The following is a 25,299-nucleotide window of genomic DNA, read 5'->3' on the forward strand; positions in this document are numbered from 1 at the left end:
GTTGAATTGCCTTTGCAGCTTTGTTAAAACTCAGTTGACTATATTTTTGTGGGGCTATTTCTGGGTCTTCTATTTGAAACTGGATAGTGTGAGTCCTTCGAGTTTGTTCTTCTTCATTGTTGTTTTGGCTATTCTAAGTCCTTTGCCTTTTCATATAAATTTCAGAAGCAGTTTATCAATATCTATAAAGTAACTTGGTGGGAACGTGATTGGGATTGTGTTGGGATCCCAAGAACTGACATATTAATGATATTGAGTCTTCTAAATACATGAACATGAGTCTTCAAATACATATCCCTCCATTTATTTATATCTTCTTTTATGTTCATTTTTTACCTCTCTCGTTTGGATAATTTATATTGATCTATCTTTAAGCTCACTGACTTTTTCCTTTGGCATCTCCATTCTGCTGTTAAGCCTGTTCAGTGAACTTTTATTTTCAGATATTGTATATTTCCAAAACTAAAAATTTCATTTATTTCTTATTTTTATCTTCTGTTTCTCTGCTGAGATTGCTTATCTTTTCGTTAACTAGAGAATACTTGCCTTGACCTCATGGAGTTTGGTAATAATATCTGCTTGAAAGCCCTTATCTGATTACTTCAACATCTGGATCATTCTAGGGTAGGTATTTATTGATAGTCATTTCTCTTGTGAATAGGGCACATTTTCCTGATTCTTCATAAATTGAGCAATTTTGGATTATATCCTGGATGTTGTGAATATTATGTTTTGAGGACTTTGAGTTATGCTGTAGTCTTCTGAAGAATGTTGATGGTTTATTTTAGCAGGCAATTAACCTGGTTAGACTCAAGCCCTGACCTTGAGCTTTCTCTGTGGGTTCAAGTCTATGTTCAGTTCTTCAAGCCTTTCATGCACTGCTTTGTCCCATGCATGCTGGTTTAGCAGTCAGCCTGAGATTCATCCAGAGTTCATGTACAAAGTCAGGAGAACTCCTTCTTCTACTCTTGCCTCTTTGGGCTCCTTCACACACTCCAGGGACCATAGTTGCCTTTGCTCCTTTTCCCAGTGCCTCTAGCCAGCAAGACAACAGGATTTTTCTCTCAGAGTTTTGCCTCCCTGCTGTTCTGCTCCTCCACTGTGGCCTGTTTTCAGGGCAAATCCCAGGAAAACAACAACCACGAAAAGCCAGGAAATTCACTCTGTGCCAGGGGCTACTTCAAATATTTTTTTAACTTAAAAAAAAAAAAAGTATTTATTTGTTTATTTAGGCTGTGCTGGGTCTTAGTTGCGGCCTGCGGACTTCTTAGTTGCGGCCTGCGGACTTCTTAGTTGCGGCATGCGGACTTTTTAGTTGCGGCTTGCGGACTTCTTTAGCTGCGGCATGCATGTGGGATCTAGTTCCCCGACCAGGGGTCGAACTCGGGCTCCCTGCACTGGGAGCGTGGAGTCTTACCCACTGGACCACCGGGGAAGTACCTACTTCAAATCTTTTTGACCCTCCTCTATAAGCTGTTTGCTTGTTTTTACTCCCCAGAATTCTCAGTAGTTGTTTTTGCACTTTGCTCAGAGTTTATAGCTGTTATCTATGGGAGGGTCAGTCTGGAGAGGGTTCACAAGGCCACATTAGAAGCGAATTTCTGCCTGCTGTTTTTCACCCAGCCCTACTTCTCAGAGATCTTTCCAAGTCAGTATATAGAAAAGTTCCTCCATCTTTTAAATCATGCGTGGTAGTCCACGATAGCCAGACCCCTCCTAGTGGACATTTATGCTGTTTCCAAAGTTTTGCTTTTAGAGACAGTGCTGCATCAAATGGCCTTATGCCCTCTATACGTGACTCTGAGGGTCTTGGTGGAGAAATGTCCTGGGTCTCCAGCCACAGTGGAGGTTTTTCTTAGAACCATAAAAAATATTCATTTCCTTCATTTTGGTGTGACATTTCCTTCCTTCTGTCGTTGACTGAAGGCCTGGGCCGTGGTTCTGGGCATAACCGGTGGCAGGAAGGTGTGAAGGACTGGAGAGTGAGGAGTGCCGGATATTCCAGAAGACTTAGAGATTGCTCCAGAGCGCCGGGCTGAGAGGGGTTAGGGAAGTCTGATACCCAAGGACAGAGACAGCCCTGCAACTCCCACAATCCCCACAAAACTGGATGTGTTATTTAATTTCCCATTTCCAAATTGGTTGCTTATCAACAAAGAATGAAATGCATCTTTGGACAAAAATATAGTACATTAAAGGAAAGCTTTCTCTCTTAGAATCTCTCTCCTCCAATTCCTCTTAAGCAAAGGCCAAGATGAACCTGGCAGAAGCATCACTGAGTATGTCTACCTTGGTCACACACCTTCAGCATCTCCCTGTTGTCTGCAGGCTCACGCTCCCAATGTTTAGCATTGTACTGAAGACACTTAATATGGCATGATGCTTGGGGCTGCAACAGCCGTTTTGTGATCATGAGGCAACAAGCACAAGGATGAGAAGCCAGTTGCTAAAAAATGGACCTCTGTAGGACCTGGTCCCTAAGGACATTGTTGAGCAGTGAAACCAACATCAGCATTCACCCACCTTCAGATGACTTATTATAAAAAAATAAAATAAACTCTTATTTGTTTAAACTAAAAAAAAGACCCTCAATACTCCAGTCCCAATATCCCCAGGCGTTCAGCGATTTTCTAGCTGTGTGACCTTAGGCAAGGTAGCATACTCTCTGAATCTCCATCTCCCCATCCCCAAATGGGAATAGTCATGCTTCATTCTCAGCGATTTTATGAGGCTTAGATGAAGCGACATTTCTGCTGTGCTTGGCACCGTATTTGACCTGCAGAAAGTGCTTGGTGGATGCACCCAGAGGTGTATTATTGTCCAAACTTCCTGTCTGACTCAGAGTCCTTTCTGCTAAGCCATTACTGATGCTGAGGTCCCCACGTGATAGTCACCCTTGTTCTCATATCTGTGTGAATCCCTGAGGCCCAGCTCCAGCCCCAGCTCCTCTGTGAAGGTTTCACAGCAAGGTCACCCTCCCGGGAACTCCTGGAGTCTGGCACTTAACACAGTGGATAATGAAGCTATTTTCTTGGTTTATGTTGTACTCTCCGAGCTCAGGGATCATGCCCTGTGCCTCTTTATGACCTCCTCAGTGTCTTGCACACAATAGGCTTTTCATAAACATTGATGATGGAGCTGGAACCCTGTACCTCACTTGCATAAAATGGGCAGTTTCCACACAGAGAGAAATAAGCACAACTTTGTCATTGGTGGCCATTGCACCGTAGCACAAGAACATGGAGGCATCTGCGACGGCTGTTCTTCCGCCTGCTGAGTCAGGGAGGCAAATACAAATTTCGTGTAACTTAATGCCCACAGACAACTGCATAACCATGTTAAAGGAGAACAACGAAGGAAATACAAAACCCATGATTTCAACAAATGTTCACTGAACTCCTGGATTCCCCGTGGACCAGGCATGGGATGGAAGATGAAAGCCCGCCCTCCGAGAGCTTGCAGGATGCTGGAAAGACGTCTGTACACAGACCGCAGCCTCGCACATGCTGGGCGAAGGAGCCGGAAGAGGGGCTGATGAAAGCCGGGCTGGGGCAGAGAAGCCTCCCAGGGGTCATGATGTTTGAGGGGGTTTGTAGGATGAATAGGATTTGGAAGGTGACTGAGGAGAGAAGAGCACTGTGGGGAATGGGGTGGGGTGGGATGGGAAAGGGAGTAGCATGCACTGCGTTTGGGAATCTGGGGCTGATTTGATGAGCCAGGTGGGAGTGAAAGGGGTGGGTGGTTGAAAAAGGGGCCACGAGGCAGGTGAGGTAGCTCTGTAGTCTCGGCTTCATCACACGGCCGCTGGGGTCCCACAAGGGCGTTCCACAGGGCTCGGCAGTGTGATCAGCTCTGAGTTTCCAGCTGGAGAAAGGCAGCCCTGTAGGAAGCTCTTGCTGTGCTTCCTGGGAGGGGAGGTGACGCTCTCGAGGAGGTGGCAGTGGGGTTCACGGGGAGGGCCGGGGCCAGAGCAGCTCAGCTGGAGAGCATTGGCTGACCCCAGAGGGTGGCCGGGCCGGTGAGCTGAGGATGAGAGGAAGTCACCTGTGCTACCCTTTTCTGTGGTCGTAACGTCAGTGTGGAAATGCTTCTCGCTTACGTTCTGCCTTTTTCATATTACATCCTAAGCTTGAGTATTTTCCCATATGTCTGATACTGGTTAGATTTTCTGATTCAGTGACTGTGCCTTTTATGCCAGTACCACAGCTTTTTACCTGCTGAACTTTCCAAGCTCCAACCCCACCTCACTTTGGAGTGTCAGCTCATTGTAGTCTAATTGGCCTCCGCTTCGGGAGGTGGGTTTGTGTCTCTGGGTCTTTGTTGGTGGTGGTTAGTGCTGGTCCCACGCCTCACTGGTCGCCCTGGGCTGTGCTTGTCTCCCCTCAGCTGTGTTGCTTGACTTGACTACTCTTTGGGAAGTTGATTTTTCTCTTCCGAGGAAGGGAATGCACCTTAGAGAACTGTCCTGGAAATATGGAGAAAACAGCATGTTTATTCTGTCACCTGATGAGGCAGTGATGGCTCACAGCAGTGCTTGTAAACTAGAGAAGGTGTTTTGCTTCGTTTCTTCTCCGTATGCCAGTGACCACACAATCACACTTCGGTAGGGCTCTGTCTGTCTGGTTGTGTCTTTCTCCCCCTCTGCTGGGTGTGTGTGCAGCATTTCAGTCACTGCCTCTATCAAATCCATCAATTTAGACAGATTCCCTCCCCTCCCAGCAAAGTCCGAAGTTAGCACCTTTAATACTGACCTAAAAATCCAGGTGATGAAATGGAACCTTTGTGAGAATCTACTGGGGTAGGGGTGAAAGACTTTATTACCAAGAGATGTGTCCTCATTCTTTTACTCCCTTTCTTGAATCTTTATTTCAAAATGTTGTCCTTTTTATTCCGTGTGAATTTGAGTGGCGGTGGAACACAGTTTAATAATATCTCCTTGCCAAAGCATCCATGTTTCAGGCTGACAAAAGACAGCACCTTAAGAGAAAAATTGCATTCAGCTATGCGTAAAGTACACGGTTCATAGCATTTTGCAAGGTAATTGTTTTCCATACTTTCCCTTATTAGATCGTTTAAAAATTACCAATTAGTACCTGCTTATGTTAAAACATTCACATTACACACTGGAGAAGAGTATAAAAGGGAGTGAAGATCCTTTCCCACCCAAACCCCTCCCATCCAAGAATCTGGTATTTAGTCTTCCAGACTTCCTTTCTAATAATTATATATATAACCATTCAATATCAGATATCCCCTCAACACATTATATGCACATTTAGATTGTACCTGCAATTTTTTTTTTTTTTTGCTTAAAAGTATGTTGTGTCACTTTTCACATCAGATCTACTACAGTCTTTTGTAACACCTGTGATTGTGTTTTATGGAAAGCTTCATCTGAGCCTATGTTCTATACACCAGGACAGAGGGCTTGGTTTCTCATTCGTTTTGTGTATTTTTTTAAAAACTAGACAGCGGAGAAGAGAGGGGATAGTTTAAAGGAGGATAAGTGTTTTTTTTGTGTGTGTGTGGTACGCGGGCCTCTCACTGTTGTGGCCTCTCCCATTGCGGAGCACAGGCTCTGGACGCGCAGGCTCAGCGGCCATGGCTCACGGGCACAGCTGCTCTGCGGCATGTGGGATCTTCCTGGACCGGGGCACGAACCCGCGTCCCCTGCATCGGCAGGCGGACTCCCAACCACTGCGCCACCAGGGAAGCCCCAGGATAGGTGTTTTTAATAAGCATTTGACAGAATTCAACACCTTTTCATGATTAAAAAACCGTCAGAAAAATAGGAAAAGAAGGGAACTTCCTCAATTTGATAAAGAACATCTACAACCCTCCCCCATAGCTAACATTATACATTATGGTGAATGACTGCATGCTTTCCTCCTAAAATTGGGAACAAGGCTAGGGTGCCTGCTTTCACTACCTTTACTCAACATAGTGCTGGACTTCCAGCTGGTGCAGTAAAGCAAGAAAAGAAAAGGCATTTGGATGAGAAAAGAAGAAACAAAACCGATCCTATCTGGAGATGATGCTTGTCTATACAGAAAGCCCAAGGAACCTACGAAAAATCTCCTAGAACCTGCTAAGTGAATTTAGCAGGTTGCAGCACACAAGATAAACATACACAAATAAATTGTGTTTCTATATATTAACAACGAACATGTGGACACCAAAATAATTTACACTTGCTCAAAAAGAGAGAGAGGAGAAATTCGCAGAAGTAAATCTAACAAACATGTATAGAAACTGCATGCTGAAAATTATACAATGGTAATGAAAGGAATAAAAGAAGATCTAAATGAATGGAGACACATACCACATTTATGGATTGGGTGACTCCATATGGTAGTGATGCCAGTTTTCTTCAAAATTGATATATAGGTTTAATGCAATTTCTATCAAAATTCCAGCAAGATTTTTTTTTGTGTGAATATACACAAGGTTATTCTACAGTTTATATGGGAAGGCAAAGGAAGCAGAATAGCTAAAAAAATTTTAATTAATTAATTAACTAATTTATTTTTGGCTGTGGTGGGTCTTCGTTGCTGTGCGTGGGTTTTCTCTAGTTGCGGTGAGCGGGGGCTGCTCTTCGTTGCGGTGCGCGGCTTCTCATTGTGGTGGCTTCTCTTGTTGCGGAGCACGGGCTCTAGGTGCGCGGGCTTCAGTAGTTGCAGCACGTGGTCTCAGTAGTTGTGGCTTGTGGACTCTAGAGCGCAGGCTCAGTAGTTGTGGCACATGGGCTTAGTTGCTCTGCGGCATGTGGGATCTTCCCGGAACAGGGCTCGAACCCTTGTCCCCTGCACTGGCAGGCGGATTCTTAACAACTGCGCCAGCAGGCAAGTCCCTAAAAATTTTTTTTGAAAAAGAATAAGGCGGATGGAGTCACTCTACTCAATTTCAATACTTATATAGTAATCAAGTCTAGTGGTTTTGGCAGAGAGACAGACAAATAGATCGATGGAACAGAATAGAAAGCCCAGAAATAAACCCCAATAAATATGCCCAACTGATTCTTTACAAAAGTGCAAAAGAAATTCAATGGAAGAAAAGATAGCCTTTTCAACAAATGGGGCTGGAGCAATTGGGCATCTATAAACAAACAAACAACGCCCCCCCGACCCCACCCGCAAAATGTTAGCACAGGGAACTCTACCCAATATTCTGTGATAACCCATGTGAGAAAAGAATCTAAAAAAGAATGAATATATGTATTTGTATAACTGAATCACTTTTCTGTACACACAAACTAACACAACGTTGTAAATCAGCTATATTCCAATAAAATTAAAATCTTAAAAAATGTCTCACACCTTATACAAAAGTTAACTCAAAATAGATCATGCTTTAAATGTAAAACATAAATTTATTAAACTTTCAGAAAAAATAGGAGAAAATCTTTGGGGTCTACAGGTATACAAATTTTTTTTAATACTTTTATTTTCAAAGTTTTTTTATACATCTTTATTGGAGTATAATTGCTTCACAGTGCTGTGTTAGTTTCTGTTGTACAACAAAGTGAATCAGCCATATGCATACATATACGCCCATATCCCCTCCCTCTTGAGCCTCCCTCCCACCCTCCCTATCCCACCCCTCTAGGTGGTCACAAAGCACCAAGCTGATCTCCCTGTGCTATGCGGCTGCTTCCCACTAGCTATCTATTGGACATTTGGTAGTCGACGCTACTCTCACTTTGCCCCCAGCTTCCCCCTCCCCCGCACCCCCCCCCCCGCCCTGTGTCCTCAAGTTCATTCTCTATGTCTGCATCTTTATTGCTGCCCTGCCACTAGGCTCATCAGTACCATTTTTAAAAAAATCCATATATATGCATTAATATACGGTACTTGTTTTTCTCTTTCTGACTTATTTCAATCTGTATGACAGACTCTAGGTCCATCCACCTCACTAGAGTAGACACCAAGGCATATCCCTTAAAGAAAGAATTGATCAGTTGGACTTCATCAAAACAAATAACTTTTGCTCTGTAAAGACCTTGTTACACAGATGAAAAGACAGGCTACAGACTGGGAGAAAATATTTGTAAACCACATATCTGACAAAGGACTAGTATATAGAATATAGAAAGAGTTCTCAAAACTCAACAGCGAAAAAACAGCCAATCCAAATAGAAAATGGGCAAACATTTCACTGAGGAGAATCTACCGTTGGCAAATAAGCACGTGAAAAGATGTTCAACATCATTAAACACTTAGGAAAATGTAAATTAAAACCACAATGGCTATCAGAATAATACCTATCAGAATGGCACAAAATTAAAAAAAAAGTGATAACACCAAAAGCTAGTGAGGATGCAGAGAAACAGTGTCATTCATACATTTCTGGTGGGATTGTAAAACAGTACAGTCACTTTGGAGATCGGTTGGGCAGTTTCTTATAAAATTGCACATGGAACTACCGTATGACCCAGCAGTGGCACGCCTGGGCGTTTATCCCAGAGAAATGAAAACTTATGTTCATGCAGATACTTGCACATGAATGTTCATAGCAGCTTTACGTATAACAGTCCTAAACTGCAAATAGCCCAGATGTCCTTTAACAGATTCCTTGGCTGTGGTGTTCCAGTATCATGGAATACTGCTAAGCAATGAAAAGGAATCAACTATTGGTACCTGCAGCCACTGGATCAATCTCCAGAGAATGATGCTGAATGAAAAGCTCTAATCCCCAAAGGTTACATACTGTAGGCTTCCATTTATATTACATTCTCGAAAAGGCAAAATCACAGGGCTGGAGAACAGACTGATGGTTGCCGGGGGCTAAACAGGGATAAGTGTGGGAGGAAAACGGATGCATTTATAAAAGGGCATCACAAGGTGACGGAAACGTTCTGTAGCTGGACTGTACTGATGTCAATACCCTCACTGATATTGCATGATAATTTTGCAAGATGTCACTGGGGATGACATCTTAGAGGAAACTGGGCAAAGGATACATGGGGCTTCTCTCCCATTATTCCTCTATATAATTTCAGATACCTGCATGTGAATCTATTAATACAATTATCTCATAATTAAGAGTTTACTTAAAAAGATATTGTCTCTTTTTCAACAGTGGATATATTGCACTCTTTTTTAAAATTATTTTTTAAATTCTTTTTACTGCGCTCTTTTTAACAGCTGCTGTCATGTTTTCTGCAGGGCCTCATTTTAGCCCATGTCCCATATACCTGGGAGGAAGGATTTTTGTTTGTCTGTTTACGTTTTTGTGAATTTCTTTCTGGTAGGAATTTGATTAGAGGAGAAAGTAGGTAAGAGCTAGAAGGAAGAAAACTGTTATTCTTTCTTTGAAACAGGTTCTTTAAAAGTATTCTTGTGTCTTATGTTAAAAAGGGATTTCCTTTCCTGGGCATTTTACTCTCGACTCCGATGAGGATCTGGGGCTCAGAGTGGGTCAACGAGCGGTTTTGGGGTCGCTAAGCTGCAGTGACAGGCTATGAACGGCCTTTCATTTTCTTGTATTTAACAGGCCAAAATCCACCATAGAAATGCCCTAAAATACCCTTGTTATTGACTGCATGTGAGGGTGTCACCCATTTGTCCCCTTCAGTCCGCATACATTTCCTTTTCTTCTCTTCAGCCTCTTCCTTCTCCCCCGGCCGACTCTGACTTACAATCAGGCTTTCACTTAAGTAGTATTTGCCACTGAAAGTTCCAGAGTTTTCTGGGTTAGTTGTTCTGTGATGTAGGCTGCACACAGAATCCATGTCCATCATCACGCCGGTGCAAATTAGGTTTTCTACGAAAAGAGTGTGTGGTTTCTTCATATTATCGAATACCCAACCGTTCATATCAAGAGAAGCCAAGAAACCAAAATCTACTGTTACTTTGTTGGAAACCTAAAACTTAAAAAAATACGGTCAGCTCCTCTGACACTCACAAGCTGTAAGTGAATTCAGTGAATACAAGCTGAATTCTCCCTGGAGTGAATTCAGTGGTTCATGAAGCTCTCTGGCAGCCCTGTTTATCCAGCTCTGGGTACCGGCCACACAAAGATGAGTAACCGGGACCTGATGTACGCCCATGAGTTCACTCTGCTGTGACACAGGTGGACAGACCACGGCCACTGAATGACAATGACAAGGATGATAGCTGGCCTCCTGGAGTCCTCACCACTGCTAGGCCCTGAGGGTGTCCAGCCCCCTGTCTTCTGGGGAGGGGCTGCAGTCACTGTTGTTTCTCTGCAGAGGATGGTACCGAGGTTGAGAGCAGGGCACGGGGTGGTCCCTTGACCCATGGCTCATGGGGCTTGGTCCCTGGAAGATGCCTGGTAAAAGGGGGCCCAGGTGCTGTTGCTGGGGGTGGGGGGAACGGGCAGCAACTCAAGACTCACAGATGTTTTTAATTTGTGCGAATTGGGGGACAAAGCAAGTCCTTGTGAAAACTCATCTCCAAGCTTTCCAAGCAGAGCTGTTTAACTTTTACTCCAAAAAGATGGTGCCTGGCTCAGGTTCCCAGGAACAGCGGGGAGGGACAGCAGCATCACCGGCCTTATCTTTTCAGTTACTCGGGGCTTAGAGACTTGAAAACAACTTGTTTTCTTAGGTTGGTTAAACCACCACTGCCTAGGTTTCAGTGTTTGTTCAATGTTAATTTCCATTGATTTAGCAAGTTTTACATCAGGTTCTGAAAGTTTCAGATTTGAATTACTAGGTTTCTGACAAATCTGGAAAGAGTTTACACGTTATGCACATGCCCTTCTTTTCCTAAACTTAAGTGTGACTTTTTCTTTAGCTTTTCCAGTTTTTTTAAAAAAATTAAATTTTAAGGGCCCAAGGAAGGATAACATCACGAAATAAACTCAATAATGAGAAATATGTTGTTGTTTCTTCCTCCTGCCTTTCTTGCCATCTCCTCCCTCTTTTTTTTTTTTTTTTTTTTTGTGGTACGCGGGCCTCTCACTGCTGTGGTCTCTCCCGTTGCGGAGCACAGGCTCTGGACGCGCAGGCTCAGCGGCCGTGGCTCACGGGCCCAGCCACTCCGCGGCATGTGGAATCCTCCCAGACCGGGGCACGAACCCGCGTCCCCTGCATTGGCAGGCGGACTCCCAACCACTGCGGCACCAGGGAAGCCCTCCTCCCTCTTTTGATGGGAATTAGCGAGAGAAGCGCAGTGTGGGGAGGGCAGGTCTGCAGCCTGTTGAGACTTGCCCTTGGCCTCCAGGAAGCCAGCCCTGTACTTGTTTGTGGACAGCACACAGTGGATCTCAGACGGGTGGGGACACCTCTCCCTGCTGAGTGGGTAATCACCTGTGAGCCTCATCTCCCCAGACATCACCCCAGGCCTACTAGCTGGCTGAGCTCACAGCGATGATAATCCCTGAAGTTGAGTGTGGGACATTGACATGACATTAAGAGGACATAAAATGCAAATAGTTTTATTATGAACTGTAACATCATCATCATCGTCGTCGTCACAGTTACTAAGAATTCACCTGTGCCAAGCCTTTTGCTAAGTTCCTTCCATACATCATCTCTTTCAGTGCTTCCTAAACTTGAACCCCGGAGGACTGGCTACCTGCCCCGCACTCCATTCCCCCACCAGAGTTTCCGATTCAGTAGGTCCGGGTCAGGGCCTCATCCCAGAAGTCTAAGTTAATCTGCCTAAAACAACCCCACGAAATAGGTAACGTGAGGAAACAGGCAAGAAAAAGTGGGAGACTGGACCACAAAGCTCATTGCGCCTGACCATAAGCATTGGCTGGTCCAGCATAGTTAAGTTTTCAGAGGAAGTAGTGAGTGCCTAAGACAGCCCTAGACGGACGTCCACTGCTGAGGACTAGTGGGTCATGGCGTGTGTGGCAGGGTTTCAGAGTCACGCACGGAGGGGCAGGAAGTCTGGGGTGTTACCTGCAGGAAGACCAGCTCTGGAAGGTGCTGCTTGCGGGAGCACGGGGGCCCTGGCTCTTAGGAGGAGAGAACAGTGTTGGAAGGAGAGCCAGAGAACGGGTTAACAGGATGCGTTCGGTGGATCACTTTCTCCCTGCCTCCCATCCGTGGACCAGCACACCGTGGCTCTGTTTGTGTGGGATTCTGTCCACGCCATGGCCTTCTTCTCCCCTTCACGCTCCTTTCCCATATTTTCCCAGAAAAGGGGAGGAAATCATTTAAAAAATACAGGAGGAAAATAAACAACAACCTTTCTCTGTGACTTTATTTTGTGATGTTATAAATCTTTGGACCCTTGAAAGTAAAAAAAAAAAAACAACTATAAAAAAATCACCACCGAAGTATAGGAAAGGGAGGGAAGAGTCACGCCTAACAGGAAGGCTTTCCCCAAATTTGTCACAAACTCATTAATTCAAGATTGGAAGCTTGGAGAACCCGAGCAGAGCCTTGGCAGCATGGAAAGGTGTAAAGCGAGGTTGCAGACCCGCGGCCCCCGGGCCAGATTCCACTGACGTGTTTTGTTTGGCTCCCGTAGTTCTTGAAAAATAGTCAAATCAGTTTCAAACATGGGAGTTTTCATAATAAAACCCCTGATGTCCAGCATTTTTTTTGAGGAGCGGGGAGCACCGGTGCCAGGGCTGTGGCTGGTTGGTGGCTGACCACGTGAAGGGGCATGGCTTCTGGTCACAGCCACGGCCAGCAAAGCACCCCTGGTCTAGAAAGTTCTGGACTCACACTTGGAGCACCGGTCACCAGCTGGATGACTTGGAGGCTGGCACCTACTGGACTTTTCCTCCTCACCTGCCGCTGGCAGCCTTGTGTGTGTGACAGCACATCGTAAACACGAAGCACAGCAGATTCCCAGCCACACAGGGACCCTTGGGCCAGCGGGCCTCAGGGAAGGGGCGCTTGGTGACAGTCGGTGCACCTGTAAGGACGTTCCCTACTGCCTTCTAAGACAGTGCCAGCCACTTCTTTAAAGTTTTTTCAAAAGATGGATTTTAAAAATGTGTTTTCTAAAATTATGATTATTTTACAAGGTCTGCACAGTCCACGTGGTGCTTTATAGGGTGTATCCGGCTACAGCTGGCCCACTTCTGGGTGTTTTATGGCAAATTATTCTCAGATTACCCTTTAATGCAGGAAGGCCTGCCAGTTGTCTGAGCTCCCTGGGTCATATAGAAAACCCCTAGACTTGATACGAAACAGCTGCCTCGGTCAGCTGTTCCAAAAAAAGGAGCATTTTCAGGCCGAAGCAGCAGGAAAAAGGTTTTTTGTAGTTGGTGGAGATTTTGAAAAAAAAAAAAAGTTAAATTACTCTTTCCTGGCCATTAAAAGGTGATTGAATTTTGTTATTAACAAATTGTGGGAATCTCGAGAGAAGTACTCCGAATGGGAGTTTGTTAAGTGCTCTCTGGCAATACTTACAGTATGTCCCGGGGGGGTGTTCTCGATGGAGGGTGGCTGCACAAAACTCCGCTGACCTCCGTGTCCCCGGGCCTCAGCCCGGGCTGGGCCGGGGTCAGGGGGCCAACCCCCGGGCCTCCCTCCTCTCTCTCCCCAGGGCCCCTGCTGAGACCAGCAACAAAAGGGTCAATTGTCTGAGGCCCCCCTTTGTCTCAGAGGCTCTATGGGCCTCTTCAAATGCCAAAGTGTCTCTATGCACATGGGTGAATGCATATACACATGGCTGTAGGAATGTGTATCCGTATGTATATGTGCACATGTGCTGGTGCATGCGAGTATTGGATAAGCATGTGCGTGCACGTGTGCACCCAGGAGCACGTGCTTATTTATATGTGCACATGCATGCACGAATAGGAATGCACATGTACCTGTGCATGCATACATGGGTGTGGATGCGCCTCTGTAAGTGTGTGCATGCACACACGAGTGTGCACCTGTGTGCCTATGTGCACACACATACGAGTGAGTTGGGTGTGAACGTGCACACACAGGCAGTGGTGTGACTTGCTTGAAGAATTTCTTAGACGCTGATGCCTCTTCGCAGGGTGAGCGCTCACAGAGGCCTGGCTGGCCTCGTCCCTAGGGCCGAGGGAGAAAACATCTCTGGCCCATCTCTCAGCAGTTGGCCCAGTTACCTTGATGCGGCATTTGCTATGGGGCAGAAACCTCAGAGAAGTCTCTGCCTCCCCTGCCTTCTCTAGGGTCAGATAATAGGTAGGATGCAGGAGGAGGAACCATAAGGAGGCTCCCCACACAGCTCACTGGCCTCGTTTACCTGTTCCAATGTGGGGTTTCATGGCGAGGCCCGCAATAGCTTTCTACGCTGTTCCATTACCTTCTCAGGGCTGCCTAATCAGATCCAGTGCATCCCATGTGGCGTTTAAGCCAGGTTTCCAGAAGGACTGTACAATGACCCGTTCCCATCTGTCCCATCAGCGGGCTCCCACGTAGCTCTGGGGTCTCTGTACAGGTGCCAATCATCCTGTTCCCTAGCGCATCTCTGGAGACCTGCAGGATTCTGTGGCTGGTCTGTACCATCCCAAGGTTCACACTCTCTTCCTTAACAAAGGTGTCCTTTTAAAAATGACTGTAAAACATATTTGATTCAGAAGCCAAGAAAAGACTAATAAAAATGCTTAATTCAAATTTGCTTCTGTGAAGGATTTATCTCCCAGCCCCTTTTAACCAGCACAGCTGCCATGTAACAACTTTTTCTGCTTTTTTTTCTTATTCTTGTCCTTCCCCAGACCCATTTCCTCTCCCTACTCCAGCAAGGGCTTATCTTTCAACTGTGGAAAGGCACCAGTTAAACAGTACTCCAAAGCTTATCAAAATATTCAGGCAGTAAAATTATCTTATAATTAGCCTAACTGTAAGCCAGAACTTTTTAACCCCAGGAAAGGTGAAGTTACCTGGCCTGTGAAATTGGTAAATTGCTCATTCTGACCTTTTTAGGCTGCAGTTTCTACTTTTATTTCATTCCCCCAATAATTTCCTCCTTTTTCTTTAAATTCTTGATGGTCCCTGAGGCATCTTCCTCTTCTGTTTGCTGAAGGCTCAGAGAAAATGTACTCCTGGCTGAGCTGAAATAGATAATTGAATGCATTCAGGCGAGGGGGATACGAAATCAACCTGTTATCTACTTCATGCCTTCACTTTTAGGTATGCTTTGGGTAAAATGAAGCCTCATCTCTCCATCGCTGATTCCATACTTCAGGTGCATGCAGTGGTGGCACCCAGCCGCATGATTCCGGAGCTATTCCCACACTAGCTGGGGGATTCTGCAGTATCCTGAGCTGGTTAGAAGAATTGGGCTTCCTTATCACAAAGATTTGTCCTAACTCTTCCTCCCCTTGTCTCTTGCTTACCCCATCCACCCTCCCACTACCCCAGGGACCCTCCTGTCATCTTGCAGCACCCAGGAGGGTGCCACAGAAGTCACCTCCCCACCCCCACTTCTATGGGAGCTGACATCAAGGGAATGGGCAGTGACATGTTTGGGGGTGTTAAGGTGCTACTTAGGTGGACTTTTGGCCCAGAAATGATATTATAGATGATGCTTCGGTTTTTAACTGCAGTTGAGATTCTTAAACTAGTCATGCCACAATTCAGCCACAAGTGGGTTAGTGAGACTTACATAGGCATGATTAGGGCTGATCACTGTGTTTTACATGATGAAATACTTGCAAAGTTGGAAAAATTAAACTTAAAAACAATTAAAAATTAAATTTTGGAGTGTGACATTTTCATAGAGGGGTGTTGCCTATAAATAGTGGTAGTGATTATTTATAGAGTTTTTTTCCTATCCATCAGGCAGTATGCACACACGTGGGCATACACACAGATACAAACACATAGATAGAAAAATTGTTTCATCCTTATGTTAATCTGGTGAGAACACAATTACTTTGCCCATTTTACAGTTGTGAACACTGAGGCTCTGAGAGGTTAAATCACTTGCTGACACCCATATGGTTAGCAGTTGAACGTGGCTGTCATGTAATCCACCACTGGCCTTGTGTTAACCAGCCGAGGCCCAGGCCATATGGTCCGACCTCTAGTTGTTCTTGAGAGGTTTCCCTGACACCCCTACAGGGTAAGGAGGAAATTGCAGTGTCACCTCGGGCTCTGCTTGTGGCCGTGCCCGGCAGTCGTGTACACTTTCTCTTGATGTCACGTGTATATCACAAGTGCGATTTCCTTGCAGTCCTCGGAGCTGCCTTGCTGGCCTTGAGCTGACAGGATCAGGGTGAAGTCTGTGCTGATCCCCTCAGGGAGGCTCTGGCCCAAGTGGTCAGTCCCCCTGGGGTGGAGGCAGTGAGAGGGTCGCTCCCAGGACCTGGGCGTGGCCATGATCTCCTAATGCAAACCTCAGAATCAGATCCGCTCTGCAGTCCCATCTTTTCACGGCTTTGTCTCAGAGCTGAAAGAGCCCTGTTTTGCTCATGGAAAGAGTAGAATGGTGGTTGCCAGGGGCTGCAGGGTGGGCGTAAGTGGGGAGATGTTGGTCAAAGGGTAAAAACTTCCAGGGCTAAGAAGAATAAGTTCTAAGGGTCTAATGTACAGCATGGTGACTGTAGTTAACAATGCTGTGTTGCCCAGTTGAAAGTGGCCAAGAGAGCAGATCTTAAGTGTTCTCACCAAAAAAAGAAATAAAAGGTAACTCTGTGAGGCGATGAATGTGTTAATTAATGTGCTAATGTGTGTTAACCATTTTGCAATGTAGGTGTATATGTCATCACTTTAAATAGATACCCTTTTGTCAATTACCTCAATAAAAAATAAAAAAATAAACATTAAAGCATTTTTAAAAAGGCAAAAAAGAGCCTTTTGGAAGTCTTTCCTGATGAGAGACACCTTCTGTCTAATCCATGATGGAATATTGTACCCTGTTTAAGACCCTTTCAAAATACCATTATCCTTTTAAGAGTTAAGTTGAAACTAAAGATCGATCATTAAAACATGTTATTTAAAAGAAAAGTGTTATTTAGGAAGCATTAGCAGGAAGGTGTTTTAAGAAATGTTTAAAAAAATTGGCGCGTTACATCAGTATTCTTGTGAATTCAGCATATACTTGATATTATTTAATATGTATTCCTCTCTTTTTAATTGCAGCTTGGGTTGACGATAGCCATTCGCTATAGCCACAGGTAAAGTTACATTTTTTTCTTTTAAGGAGTATCCTTACTGATTCATAGATTTTGGTTTCCTCAAGTCTACAAGTTTTTTAGCTTAATTTTGGTGGCTGCTCTATCTGTGATGTCAGTGTGATAGCAATTGTTCTAGTTGCTTGACTGGTGAGAGTTAATCACTCTTTGGAGGAATAAGATTTTTACGTAAAAGTTGTGGTAGATAGCCCATTTCTTTTTTTTTTAAATTTATCTATTTAATTTATTTATTTTTGGTTGCATTGGGTCTTCATTGCTGCGCGTGGGCTTTCTCTAGTTGCGGCAAGCGGGGGCTACTCTTCATTGCGGTGCATGGGCTCCTCATCGCGGTGGCTTCTCTTGTTGTGGAGCACGGGCTCTAGGTGCGTGGGCTTCAGTAGTTGTGGCACACAGGCTCAGTAGTTGTGGCGCATGGGCTTAGTTGCCCTGCGGCATGTGGGATCTTCCCAGACCAGGGCTCGAACCCATGTCCCCTGCATTGGCAGGTGGATTCTTAACCACTGCGCCAACAGGGGAGCCCTGCCCATTTCTTTTAAAGTCAAAAATGTAATGCTCTAGGGCAGGGACCCGACGTGATTTCTGGGAGTGGACTCTGTCCAAGAGTGAGAAGTGGAAACAGGGATGTCATGCATGAGAAATGAGGCCAGAAAGCCACCAGACTGTGAAGATGGACTAGTGTCCCAAAGATCCATTCAGACTTCTTTTATACTAAAAGGGGAGGGGGTGTGGCTGGTTGTTGCAGCCTTCTTGATGCTGGAATCCTTTGTTCTTGCAGCTGTCCTGTTGGTCAGGGCACAATGTTCCTATAAACCTCCAACAAGACAAATGTTATTCTCTGTTCTGCAACTTTTTATCTCTATGAATGGGAAAGTGTTATACCTTTAAAGGTCAGAGCCTTGAGAATGGGCTACCCTGTATATTCCAGGCTATAGGCAACATTCTTTTAGTGATTAACTTGTAACAAGAGTAATAGAGTACAAAAAGGTTAAAGTAAAACAAACAGATTTAGTATGGGGTCAGATTTGTTCTTCCCTATCACATCCCCATGGAGGTGGTGGGTACACCATGAAGAAAGCACTTCGCTTGGATTGTAAACAACATTCCCCTTTGTTCCTCTTTCCCCAGACCACCCGCCTCACTGAGGAAATGTGGCTGGTAGATAGAGGTTTATGAGGCTGAGTAGCAAGGTAGCCACCCTGAGCCATGACCCTACGGGAGCTAAGGACAGGAGCTCTCTTGTGATGAAGGGAAAGAAGGATGATCGGGTGGTAAACGAACGTCGATTTTAGAGAGGACAGAGCTTTGGAGCTGCTCATCCTGTGGCCACATTTATGGATTCTGCCCCAGTTCCTATCTGCCTACTGTCACTGGACGACCATTTATCATGCCCGTGCAGTGTGTGGGTCAGGGGTCTGGAAAGGGCAGTGAAGATGGCTTGTCTCTGCTTCACAGGGTCTGGAGCCTGTGCTGGGGGACTCAAGGGCTGGGGGGCGAGCCATCTGAAGGCTCACTTGCTCTTGTGTCCGGTGGGTGAGGCTGGCTTGTGGCTGGGGGGCAGTCTCTGTTCCTCTCCATGTGGGCTGTTTTGAGCTTCCTTACAGCATGGTGGTTGGCTTTCTCTGAGTGAGTGTCCTGGAAAGAGAGAACCACGTGGAAGCTGTCTCCGTTCTGTGGCCCAGCCTCACAGAGCATCACTTCCACCTTGTTCTACTGGTTGGCACAGTCGCAAGCCCCCACTTGTGTTCAGAGGGAGGGAGTAGAGACACCTGCCCCACCTCGGCCGAGGGAGTGTCGGTCACGTTGTAACAAGAACACGAGAGGTGGCAGAGCTTTGTTCGGCCATATTTGGAAATGCGCCCTGCCATGGAGCCCAGCTGAGTGTTGGAGTATTTATCTAGAGCACTCGTGGAAAGAAATTTAAGACTGTCCTTGCTGCAAGGCACTCACTAGTTGGGGGTACACAAGGGGTATGTCTGAAGAAGACAGGACAGATGCAGTTCTCATAGGAGGGGGTCAACCAATCAAAGGAGGCTTCTCAGAGGCAGTGGCCCTTAAACCATCCTCATTCCACCGAAGTGCGAGAGTGGGACGCAGGTCCAGTTGGCTCAGGGAGATGCCTGGGCAGGCTGAGAATACAGGTCCCTGAGAACACATAGCCTTTCAATGACTATTTGACATGTATTTGGAGGAGAGGCAGCGTATGGGGAGGCTGTGGAGGGGTGGGGTGGATCCTGGCTGCCTCAGCCTTCCTTCTGTAACCCTAGGAGTTCAGTCGCAACCCTAAACTTAGAACCCACTCCTCAAAACAAAGGCCCTGCCCAGGCTGGATGGCAGGCAAGCAGAAAGGCTAGCAGTTGTCTGTCTACGGGAGCATCTGCCTTCTGGGTCCATGCTCCATCCAAGGAGCCTAACCCCGCACTCCTCCTGGCCAGGCCACTGCTGTGCTCTCACGGGGGACGTCCTGGCAAAGGGAGCTGCCCCTGGGCTGTGTTTCCAGGGAAGTTTGCCTCCAGGCTGTCCTGTCTCCTGTCTTAGCTCTGGGCCGTCAGGTTCAGAGCAGGGAGTCATGGATATTTGCATAAATGCAGCAAAAAGCGAAGACAAATCTAAATAAGTTACAGAGGGAAGTAGTGAGGTGGGGGAGGAGGAAAGCGAAGGTATCTACTGAGCTTCCTTTGCCAGTGCCCAGTGCCTTCACCATATGCCTCAGGGGCTGGGGCCCTCGGAGTGAGCGGTGGCCCAGCGAAGCCCGTATTCACAAGAGGCTGCTCACAGCGTCCATGTGCCCCTGCCAGGAGCCTGAAGTCTTTAGGAGCAGAGAGAATGATTAGAAGGTGACTGCTGTAACTCAGGGATCCACACGGAGACTTTGTTTTTCTTTTTTGGCTCGGCTGGGCCTCGAACAAAGTGTAAATGTCCAATTTCCACATCCGATGGACGCAAGCCAAGGTGGGGAGAGGTTGTGAGGAGCATTTGACCTGTCCAGGTACCAACATCTTAAAATAACAGAGGCCTTATCAGAGGTTGTGTTTTTTTTTGCTTTTTTTTTTTTTTTAAGATTTTTTTTTTTTTTTTGATGTGGACCATTTGTTAAAGTCTTTATTGACTTTGTTGCAATATTGCTTCTGTTTTATGTTTTTGGTTTTTTGGCCCCGAGGCATGTGGGACCTTAGCTCCCCGACCAGGGATCGAACCCGCACCCCCTGCATTGGAAGATGAAGTCTTAACCACTGGACCGCCAGGGAAGTCCCCAGAGGTTGTGTTTTGCAAAAATTATTTCTGAAACAGGGGATTCTGAGTTAAAAATTCCAGGAAGCGCAACAGCAGCCGTCAAGTGTGGTGAGGAGGAATCTTCCAGTCTGCAGGAATGGGTGACACTTGATACGGTGTCACTGAGGAGACCCTTGCAGGTCAGGGCCACACCACCCGCCCCTTGCCCCTTGGCCTTTGTCCTGTCTCCAGGGTCAGCGGGCACAGGAGGAATCGGCCTTTCCTCTCAGACACCTGCAGGTCACCGTGTTGCCTGGTGGTGCCTCTTCTGTCCCTCCTGCTGCCTGGCCCTGTCATACACCTCTGTCCTCACATAGGAGGAGGAAGATGAAGGGGGTGGGTTTCTGGTTGTGTCCCCTATTTAAAAATCCTACTAGCTTATTTAGATTAATTGAAACTTCCATCCTTTTGTCGATTGCTTTTTTTTTGGTAAATTATACCTAACAGAAATTTACCATTTTATTTATTTATTTATTTGTTGGCATATACTTAATTTACAATGTTGTGTTAGTTTCAAGTGTATGGCAAATTGACTCAGTTATATCGATGCATATACATATATATTTATTTTCAGGTTCTTTTCCGTTATAGGTTATTACAAGATATTTAGTATATTTCCCTGTGCTACCCAGTAGGACCTTCTTTTCCTGTTTTATATATTGTAGTGTGTATATGTTAATCCCAAACTCCTAATTCATGTCCCCCCTCCCTCCTTTTGGTAACCATAAGTTTGTTTTCTATGTTTGTGAGTCTATTTCTGTTTTGTAAATGAGTTCATTTGTGTCATTTTTTTTAGATTAAAAGTGATCTAAAAAATAAAGTTTACCATTTTAACCCTTAAAAAAGGATTAGAGAGTGTACAGCTCTGTGGCATTAAGCACATTCACATTGTTGTGCAGACATCATCACCATCCATCTCCAGAACTTTTTCATCCTCCCAGACTGAAAGTCTGCACCCGCTGAACACTGACACCACCGTCCCAAGCCCCCAGCAACCACCATTCTACTTTCTGTCTCTGAATTTGACGACTCGAGGAACGTTATAGATGTGGAATCATATGGTATTTGTCCTTCTGTGGCTGGCTTATTTCACTTAGCAGAGTGTCCTCAGGGTTCGTTCATGTAGCATGTGACAGGATTCCCTTCCTTTTTAGAGGCTGTATACTGTTCCATTCCATACATAACTCTTTCTTTATCCATTCACCTGTCGATGGACATTTGGGTTGTTTCTGTCTTTTGGTTATTGTTAATAATGCTGCTGTGAACACGGGCATACAAATATCTCTTGGAAACTTTGCCTTCAATTCTTTTGGGTGGAATTGGTGGATCACGTGATAATTTTATTTGTAGACTTTTGAGGAGCTGCTGTACTATTTTCCTGTTGATTACTTTTTAAATGGGGTTGTATCTGTGTCTATATAGTTCTTGGTCACTTCAAAAGCTCACGGCCGGGCTTCCTTGGTGGTGCACTGGTTGAGAGTCCGCCTGCCGATGCAGGGGACATGGGTTCATGCCCCGGTCCGGGAAGATCCCACATGCCGCGGAGTGGCTGGGCCCATGAGCCATGGCCGCTGAGCCTGCGCTGCGCGACGGGAGAGGCCACAACAGTGAGAGGCTCGCGTACCGCAAAAAAAAAAAAGAAAAAAAAAAGAAGAAAAGCTCATGGTTGCTATTGAGAAATGGTTTCCAATTCCCTTGTCACGTTTGCCCAGAGCCCAGATGCCGGGATTGAGGTTTTCCTGGGTCTTTCTTGTGTGGATAGGGATGTTTTTGGAAACACAGTTCGGGACTTTTGGTTCTAATCACCAGGTCTGTTTCCAGAATTATAACAGCAGGGCTGGGGCCAAGCGAGGTGGTGGAGAAACCCCAGCAGACTCCTTCAGTAGGTGGGGGTGAGATGAAGGGGAGCGAAGAGGCAAATGTGGTTCCAAGAGGCCAGTATTGGGAGGATGGGCTCACCTATGAAGAGGGACAGATTCGGTGGCCTTAAGGGACACAAGTGTGGGAGGAGGGGAAGGAGCCTATAAAATCTGATAACGCTGCTAGCAGGCAGCACCTCTCAGGCTGCTACAGACATGTGGGGCAGAGCTCTTGTGCGGCAAGAAAGGAGTTTACTGCTCGAAGGGTGCCCGGTTTTGTTTTTGTGCATCTGCGTTGGTGCCTCAGCTATCAAATTTCCCTTGTTACAATGAACTACAGTGAACAGTGCTCAGAGTTAGGACCAGTCCCCGCCCCGACCGCTACCGCCCATCTCCTCACTAACACGTGCACACCCCAGCCATCCCCACTCCTGCCCCAGGCATGATGGTTCAGCCTCTAAATCCTGCTACACCTGTTACTCCAGACCTATGCATGTGTTACAGGAGTGCGTGCATGTCTCTGTGTGTGTGTGTGTGTGCGTGTGTGTGTGCATGTGTGTGTGTGTGTGTGTGTGTGTGTGTGTGACGTGGTGTCGGATAGGGGGCTGAGGGGCCAGGAAGTGGAGAATGACGTAGTCATATTCCCAACGTATAGATGTACCAAGCAAGGAAGAGCATCTCCCGTGACGGACCACGTGTTTGGCAGCAAGTCCTGCACGCGTTTCATTTATTGTCGTGGCATTTTAATTTATTTTCGTAAAGTCAAGTCACTTTTCAGGGTGGAAAATTGTCTCTTGATGTTCATTCCCCACTGTTTGGCTTGAGGTTTTCGGGTGGAATCCACACGGTGGTGACGGCTGGGTAACCCCCAGAAGTGCCCTTTGCAGGTAACAGCTCTAGAGGCCCCACTACCCGCCCAGCGGGGAAATTGTTCCCCACTGTGTGGGTGTTTTGTTTTTTCTTTTTCTACAAGATTGAAAGAGAGTTTAGATGTTCTTCCTGCCTGTGACAGGGCAGCAGCCCGAGGAAGCCTGCTCCCTCCTGGTGGGAACCCCTGGGCCAGGATGAACCGGGCTCAGGAGGGATCGGCTCAGCTCTGGCGCTCATTCTCCGATACGGTGGAGAGCTCGCATGCAACAACAGCAGGGAATTTTTGCATGTGGCACTTATGACCATATTTCAAGAAAGGCTCATGAAAGCAAGGTGTGAGAGCAGCAAAGTGGCCCCCGACAGAATTACTTTGCTCTGTTTTTTGTTTTTGTCGGTTGTCCTTTCCTAATAAATGAGGAAGGGCGGATGGACCTAGAGACGATTGTACTAAGTGAAGTCAGTCAGACAGAGAAAGGCAAATACCATATGATATTTCACTTGTGTGTGGAATCTAAAATATGACACAGATGAACTTATTTACAAAGCAGAAATAGACTCACAGACATAGAGAACAGACTTGTGGTTACCAAAGGGAAAAGGGGGTGTGGGAGGAATAAATTAGGAGTTTGGGCTTAGCATATACAAACTACTATATATAAAACAGATAAACACATGGTCCTACTATATAGCACAGGGAGCTATATTCAATATCCTGTGATAAACCATAATGGAAAAGAACATGAAGACGAATATATATATACACACACAGGCACACACACACACACACGAATCACTTTGCTGTGCACCAGAAACTAACACGACGTTGTAAATCAACTACACTTCAGTTTAAAAAAGTAAATGAGGAAGGAAGGGAAGTTTCCATTTGGCTTGTTATAGTTAAATGGAAAGCCGCAGAGTTTTGACTTTTAGATGAAGGCTAAAGGTAAATCATTCTCACAACTGATTTCTTTCTGTCAGTTTCTTGGATAGAATCAGTACCCTATTCAGGCCTGTGCTCTAAACCTAATATTGGAGCTACAGGTACCAATCCCCTGAAAGGTTTTGAGGTCCTCTGAGGGTTGGCAAGGGGAAGGGAGAATGGGGGAGCTTGCATGTGATTAGTCCAGGGAAGTGGGCGAGTTGACAGCTTGATCAGCCCTGAGCTGGACTAAGGTGGGTGTGGCCTTACACCGAAAAGGCAGACCCCCTGATCTTAGGTCATTCTGAGACTGCCTTCAGGTATTGGTTTCTGAACGAGCCCAAGAGGGCCCAGCAGGAAGTGAAGGGGTCGTGTACTTTTGTTTTCTGGTTTAGATTAGAAGCAGAGTTTGAAGTTCCTAGATGAAGCAGAATATTTATTGAATGGACAGGCTGCATCAATGAGCAAATGAAATTGTCATCTTAAGATACAAAGGGAGGAAAAGACAAGAAACAGGGCCATCAGGCCTATTGGACGTTGATTTCAAACACCTAGCGACTCCCATTTGGAGCTGGTTTGATCTTGTGGAGACAGCTGGTGGAGACTGTTGTTCTCCAAAGTCTGTAAAAATAAACAAAGATGCCATTCTGGCCTTTTTTCCCCTTCCAGGGAGTAGTTGTTTCTGTCACTGGGGCTCTCTGGCCGACTGTTCCATCTGTCCGTTTTTCAGACTTCACAATGAGGCTCCAACCAGATTTATACGCAGCGTTGCCAAGAAATTTATTCAACCCCAATGGTATAATCTTAAAAGCAAAGCCATCTTTTGGAAGGTTGTGTTTTTTAGATAACCTTAATGCAGAAGTTTGCCCTCCAGAGAGCAGAATATGAATGTTCACAGGGTGTCTGAGTTGGATCCTCTTAGTGAGGACCTTGGGGGCCGAGGTTGTACAGCAGAGCTCGGCATGGGGCTGTGGATGTGCCTGGTGAGTGGTAGATGCTTTTCAGGGTCCAGGGGACTAAAGGGTACATGGATGTGCCTCTCCATCCCCTCCGCCACCCCCGTTTCAAAATTGAAGTATGGCTGATTTACAATGTTGTGTTAGTTTCTTGTGTACAGCAAAGTGACTGTACACCAGAATATATGTATATTCTTGTTCAGGTTCTTTTCCATTATAGGTTATTCCGAGACATTGAATATAGTTCCCTGTGGTATACAGTAGCTCCTTGTTGTTTATCTATTTTATATATAGTATTTTGTATCTGCTAATCCCAAACTCCTACCCCCTTTGCCCTCCCCCACCCCCTTTGCCCTTTGGTAACCATAAATTTGTTTTG

The 25,299-nt window shown here is 45.8% G+C and overlaps 1 protein-coding gene across 1 annotated transcript in view; it reads left to right on the forward strand.

Annotated features, from left to right (window-relative positions):
- The window catches only part of ACOXL (acyl-CoA oxidase like), a 355,249-nt gene that overhangs the window by 78,708 nt on the left and 251,242 nt on the right, over positions 1-25,299 (forward strand). The window contains 1 exon segment of the mRNA XM_079940041.1: positions 16,994-17,028. Coding sequence (XP_079796167.1) covers positions 16,994-17,028 — 35 coding nt within the window.

This window comes from Stenella coeruleoalba (assembly GCF_951394435.1).
Source record: "Stenella coeruleoalba genome assembly, chromosome: 13".
In the NCBI taxonomy this organism is placed as follows: domain Eukaryota; kingdom Metazoa; phylum Chordata; class Mammalia; order Artiodactyla; family Delphinidae; genus Stenella; species Stenella coeruleoalba.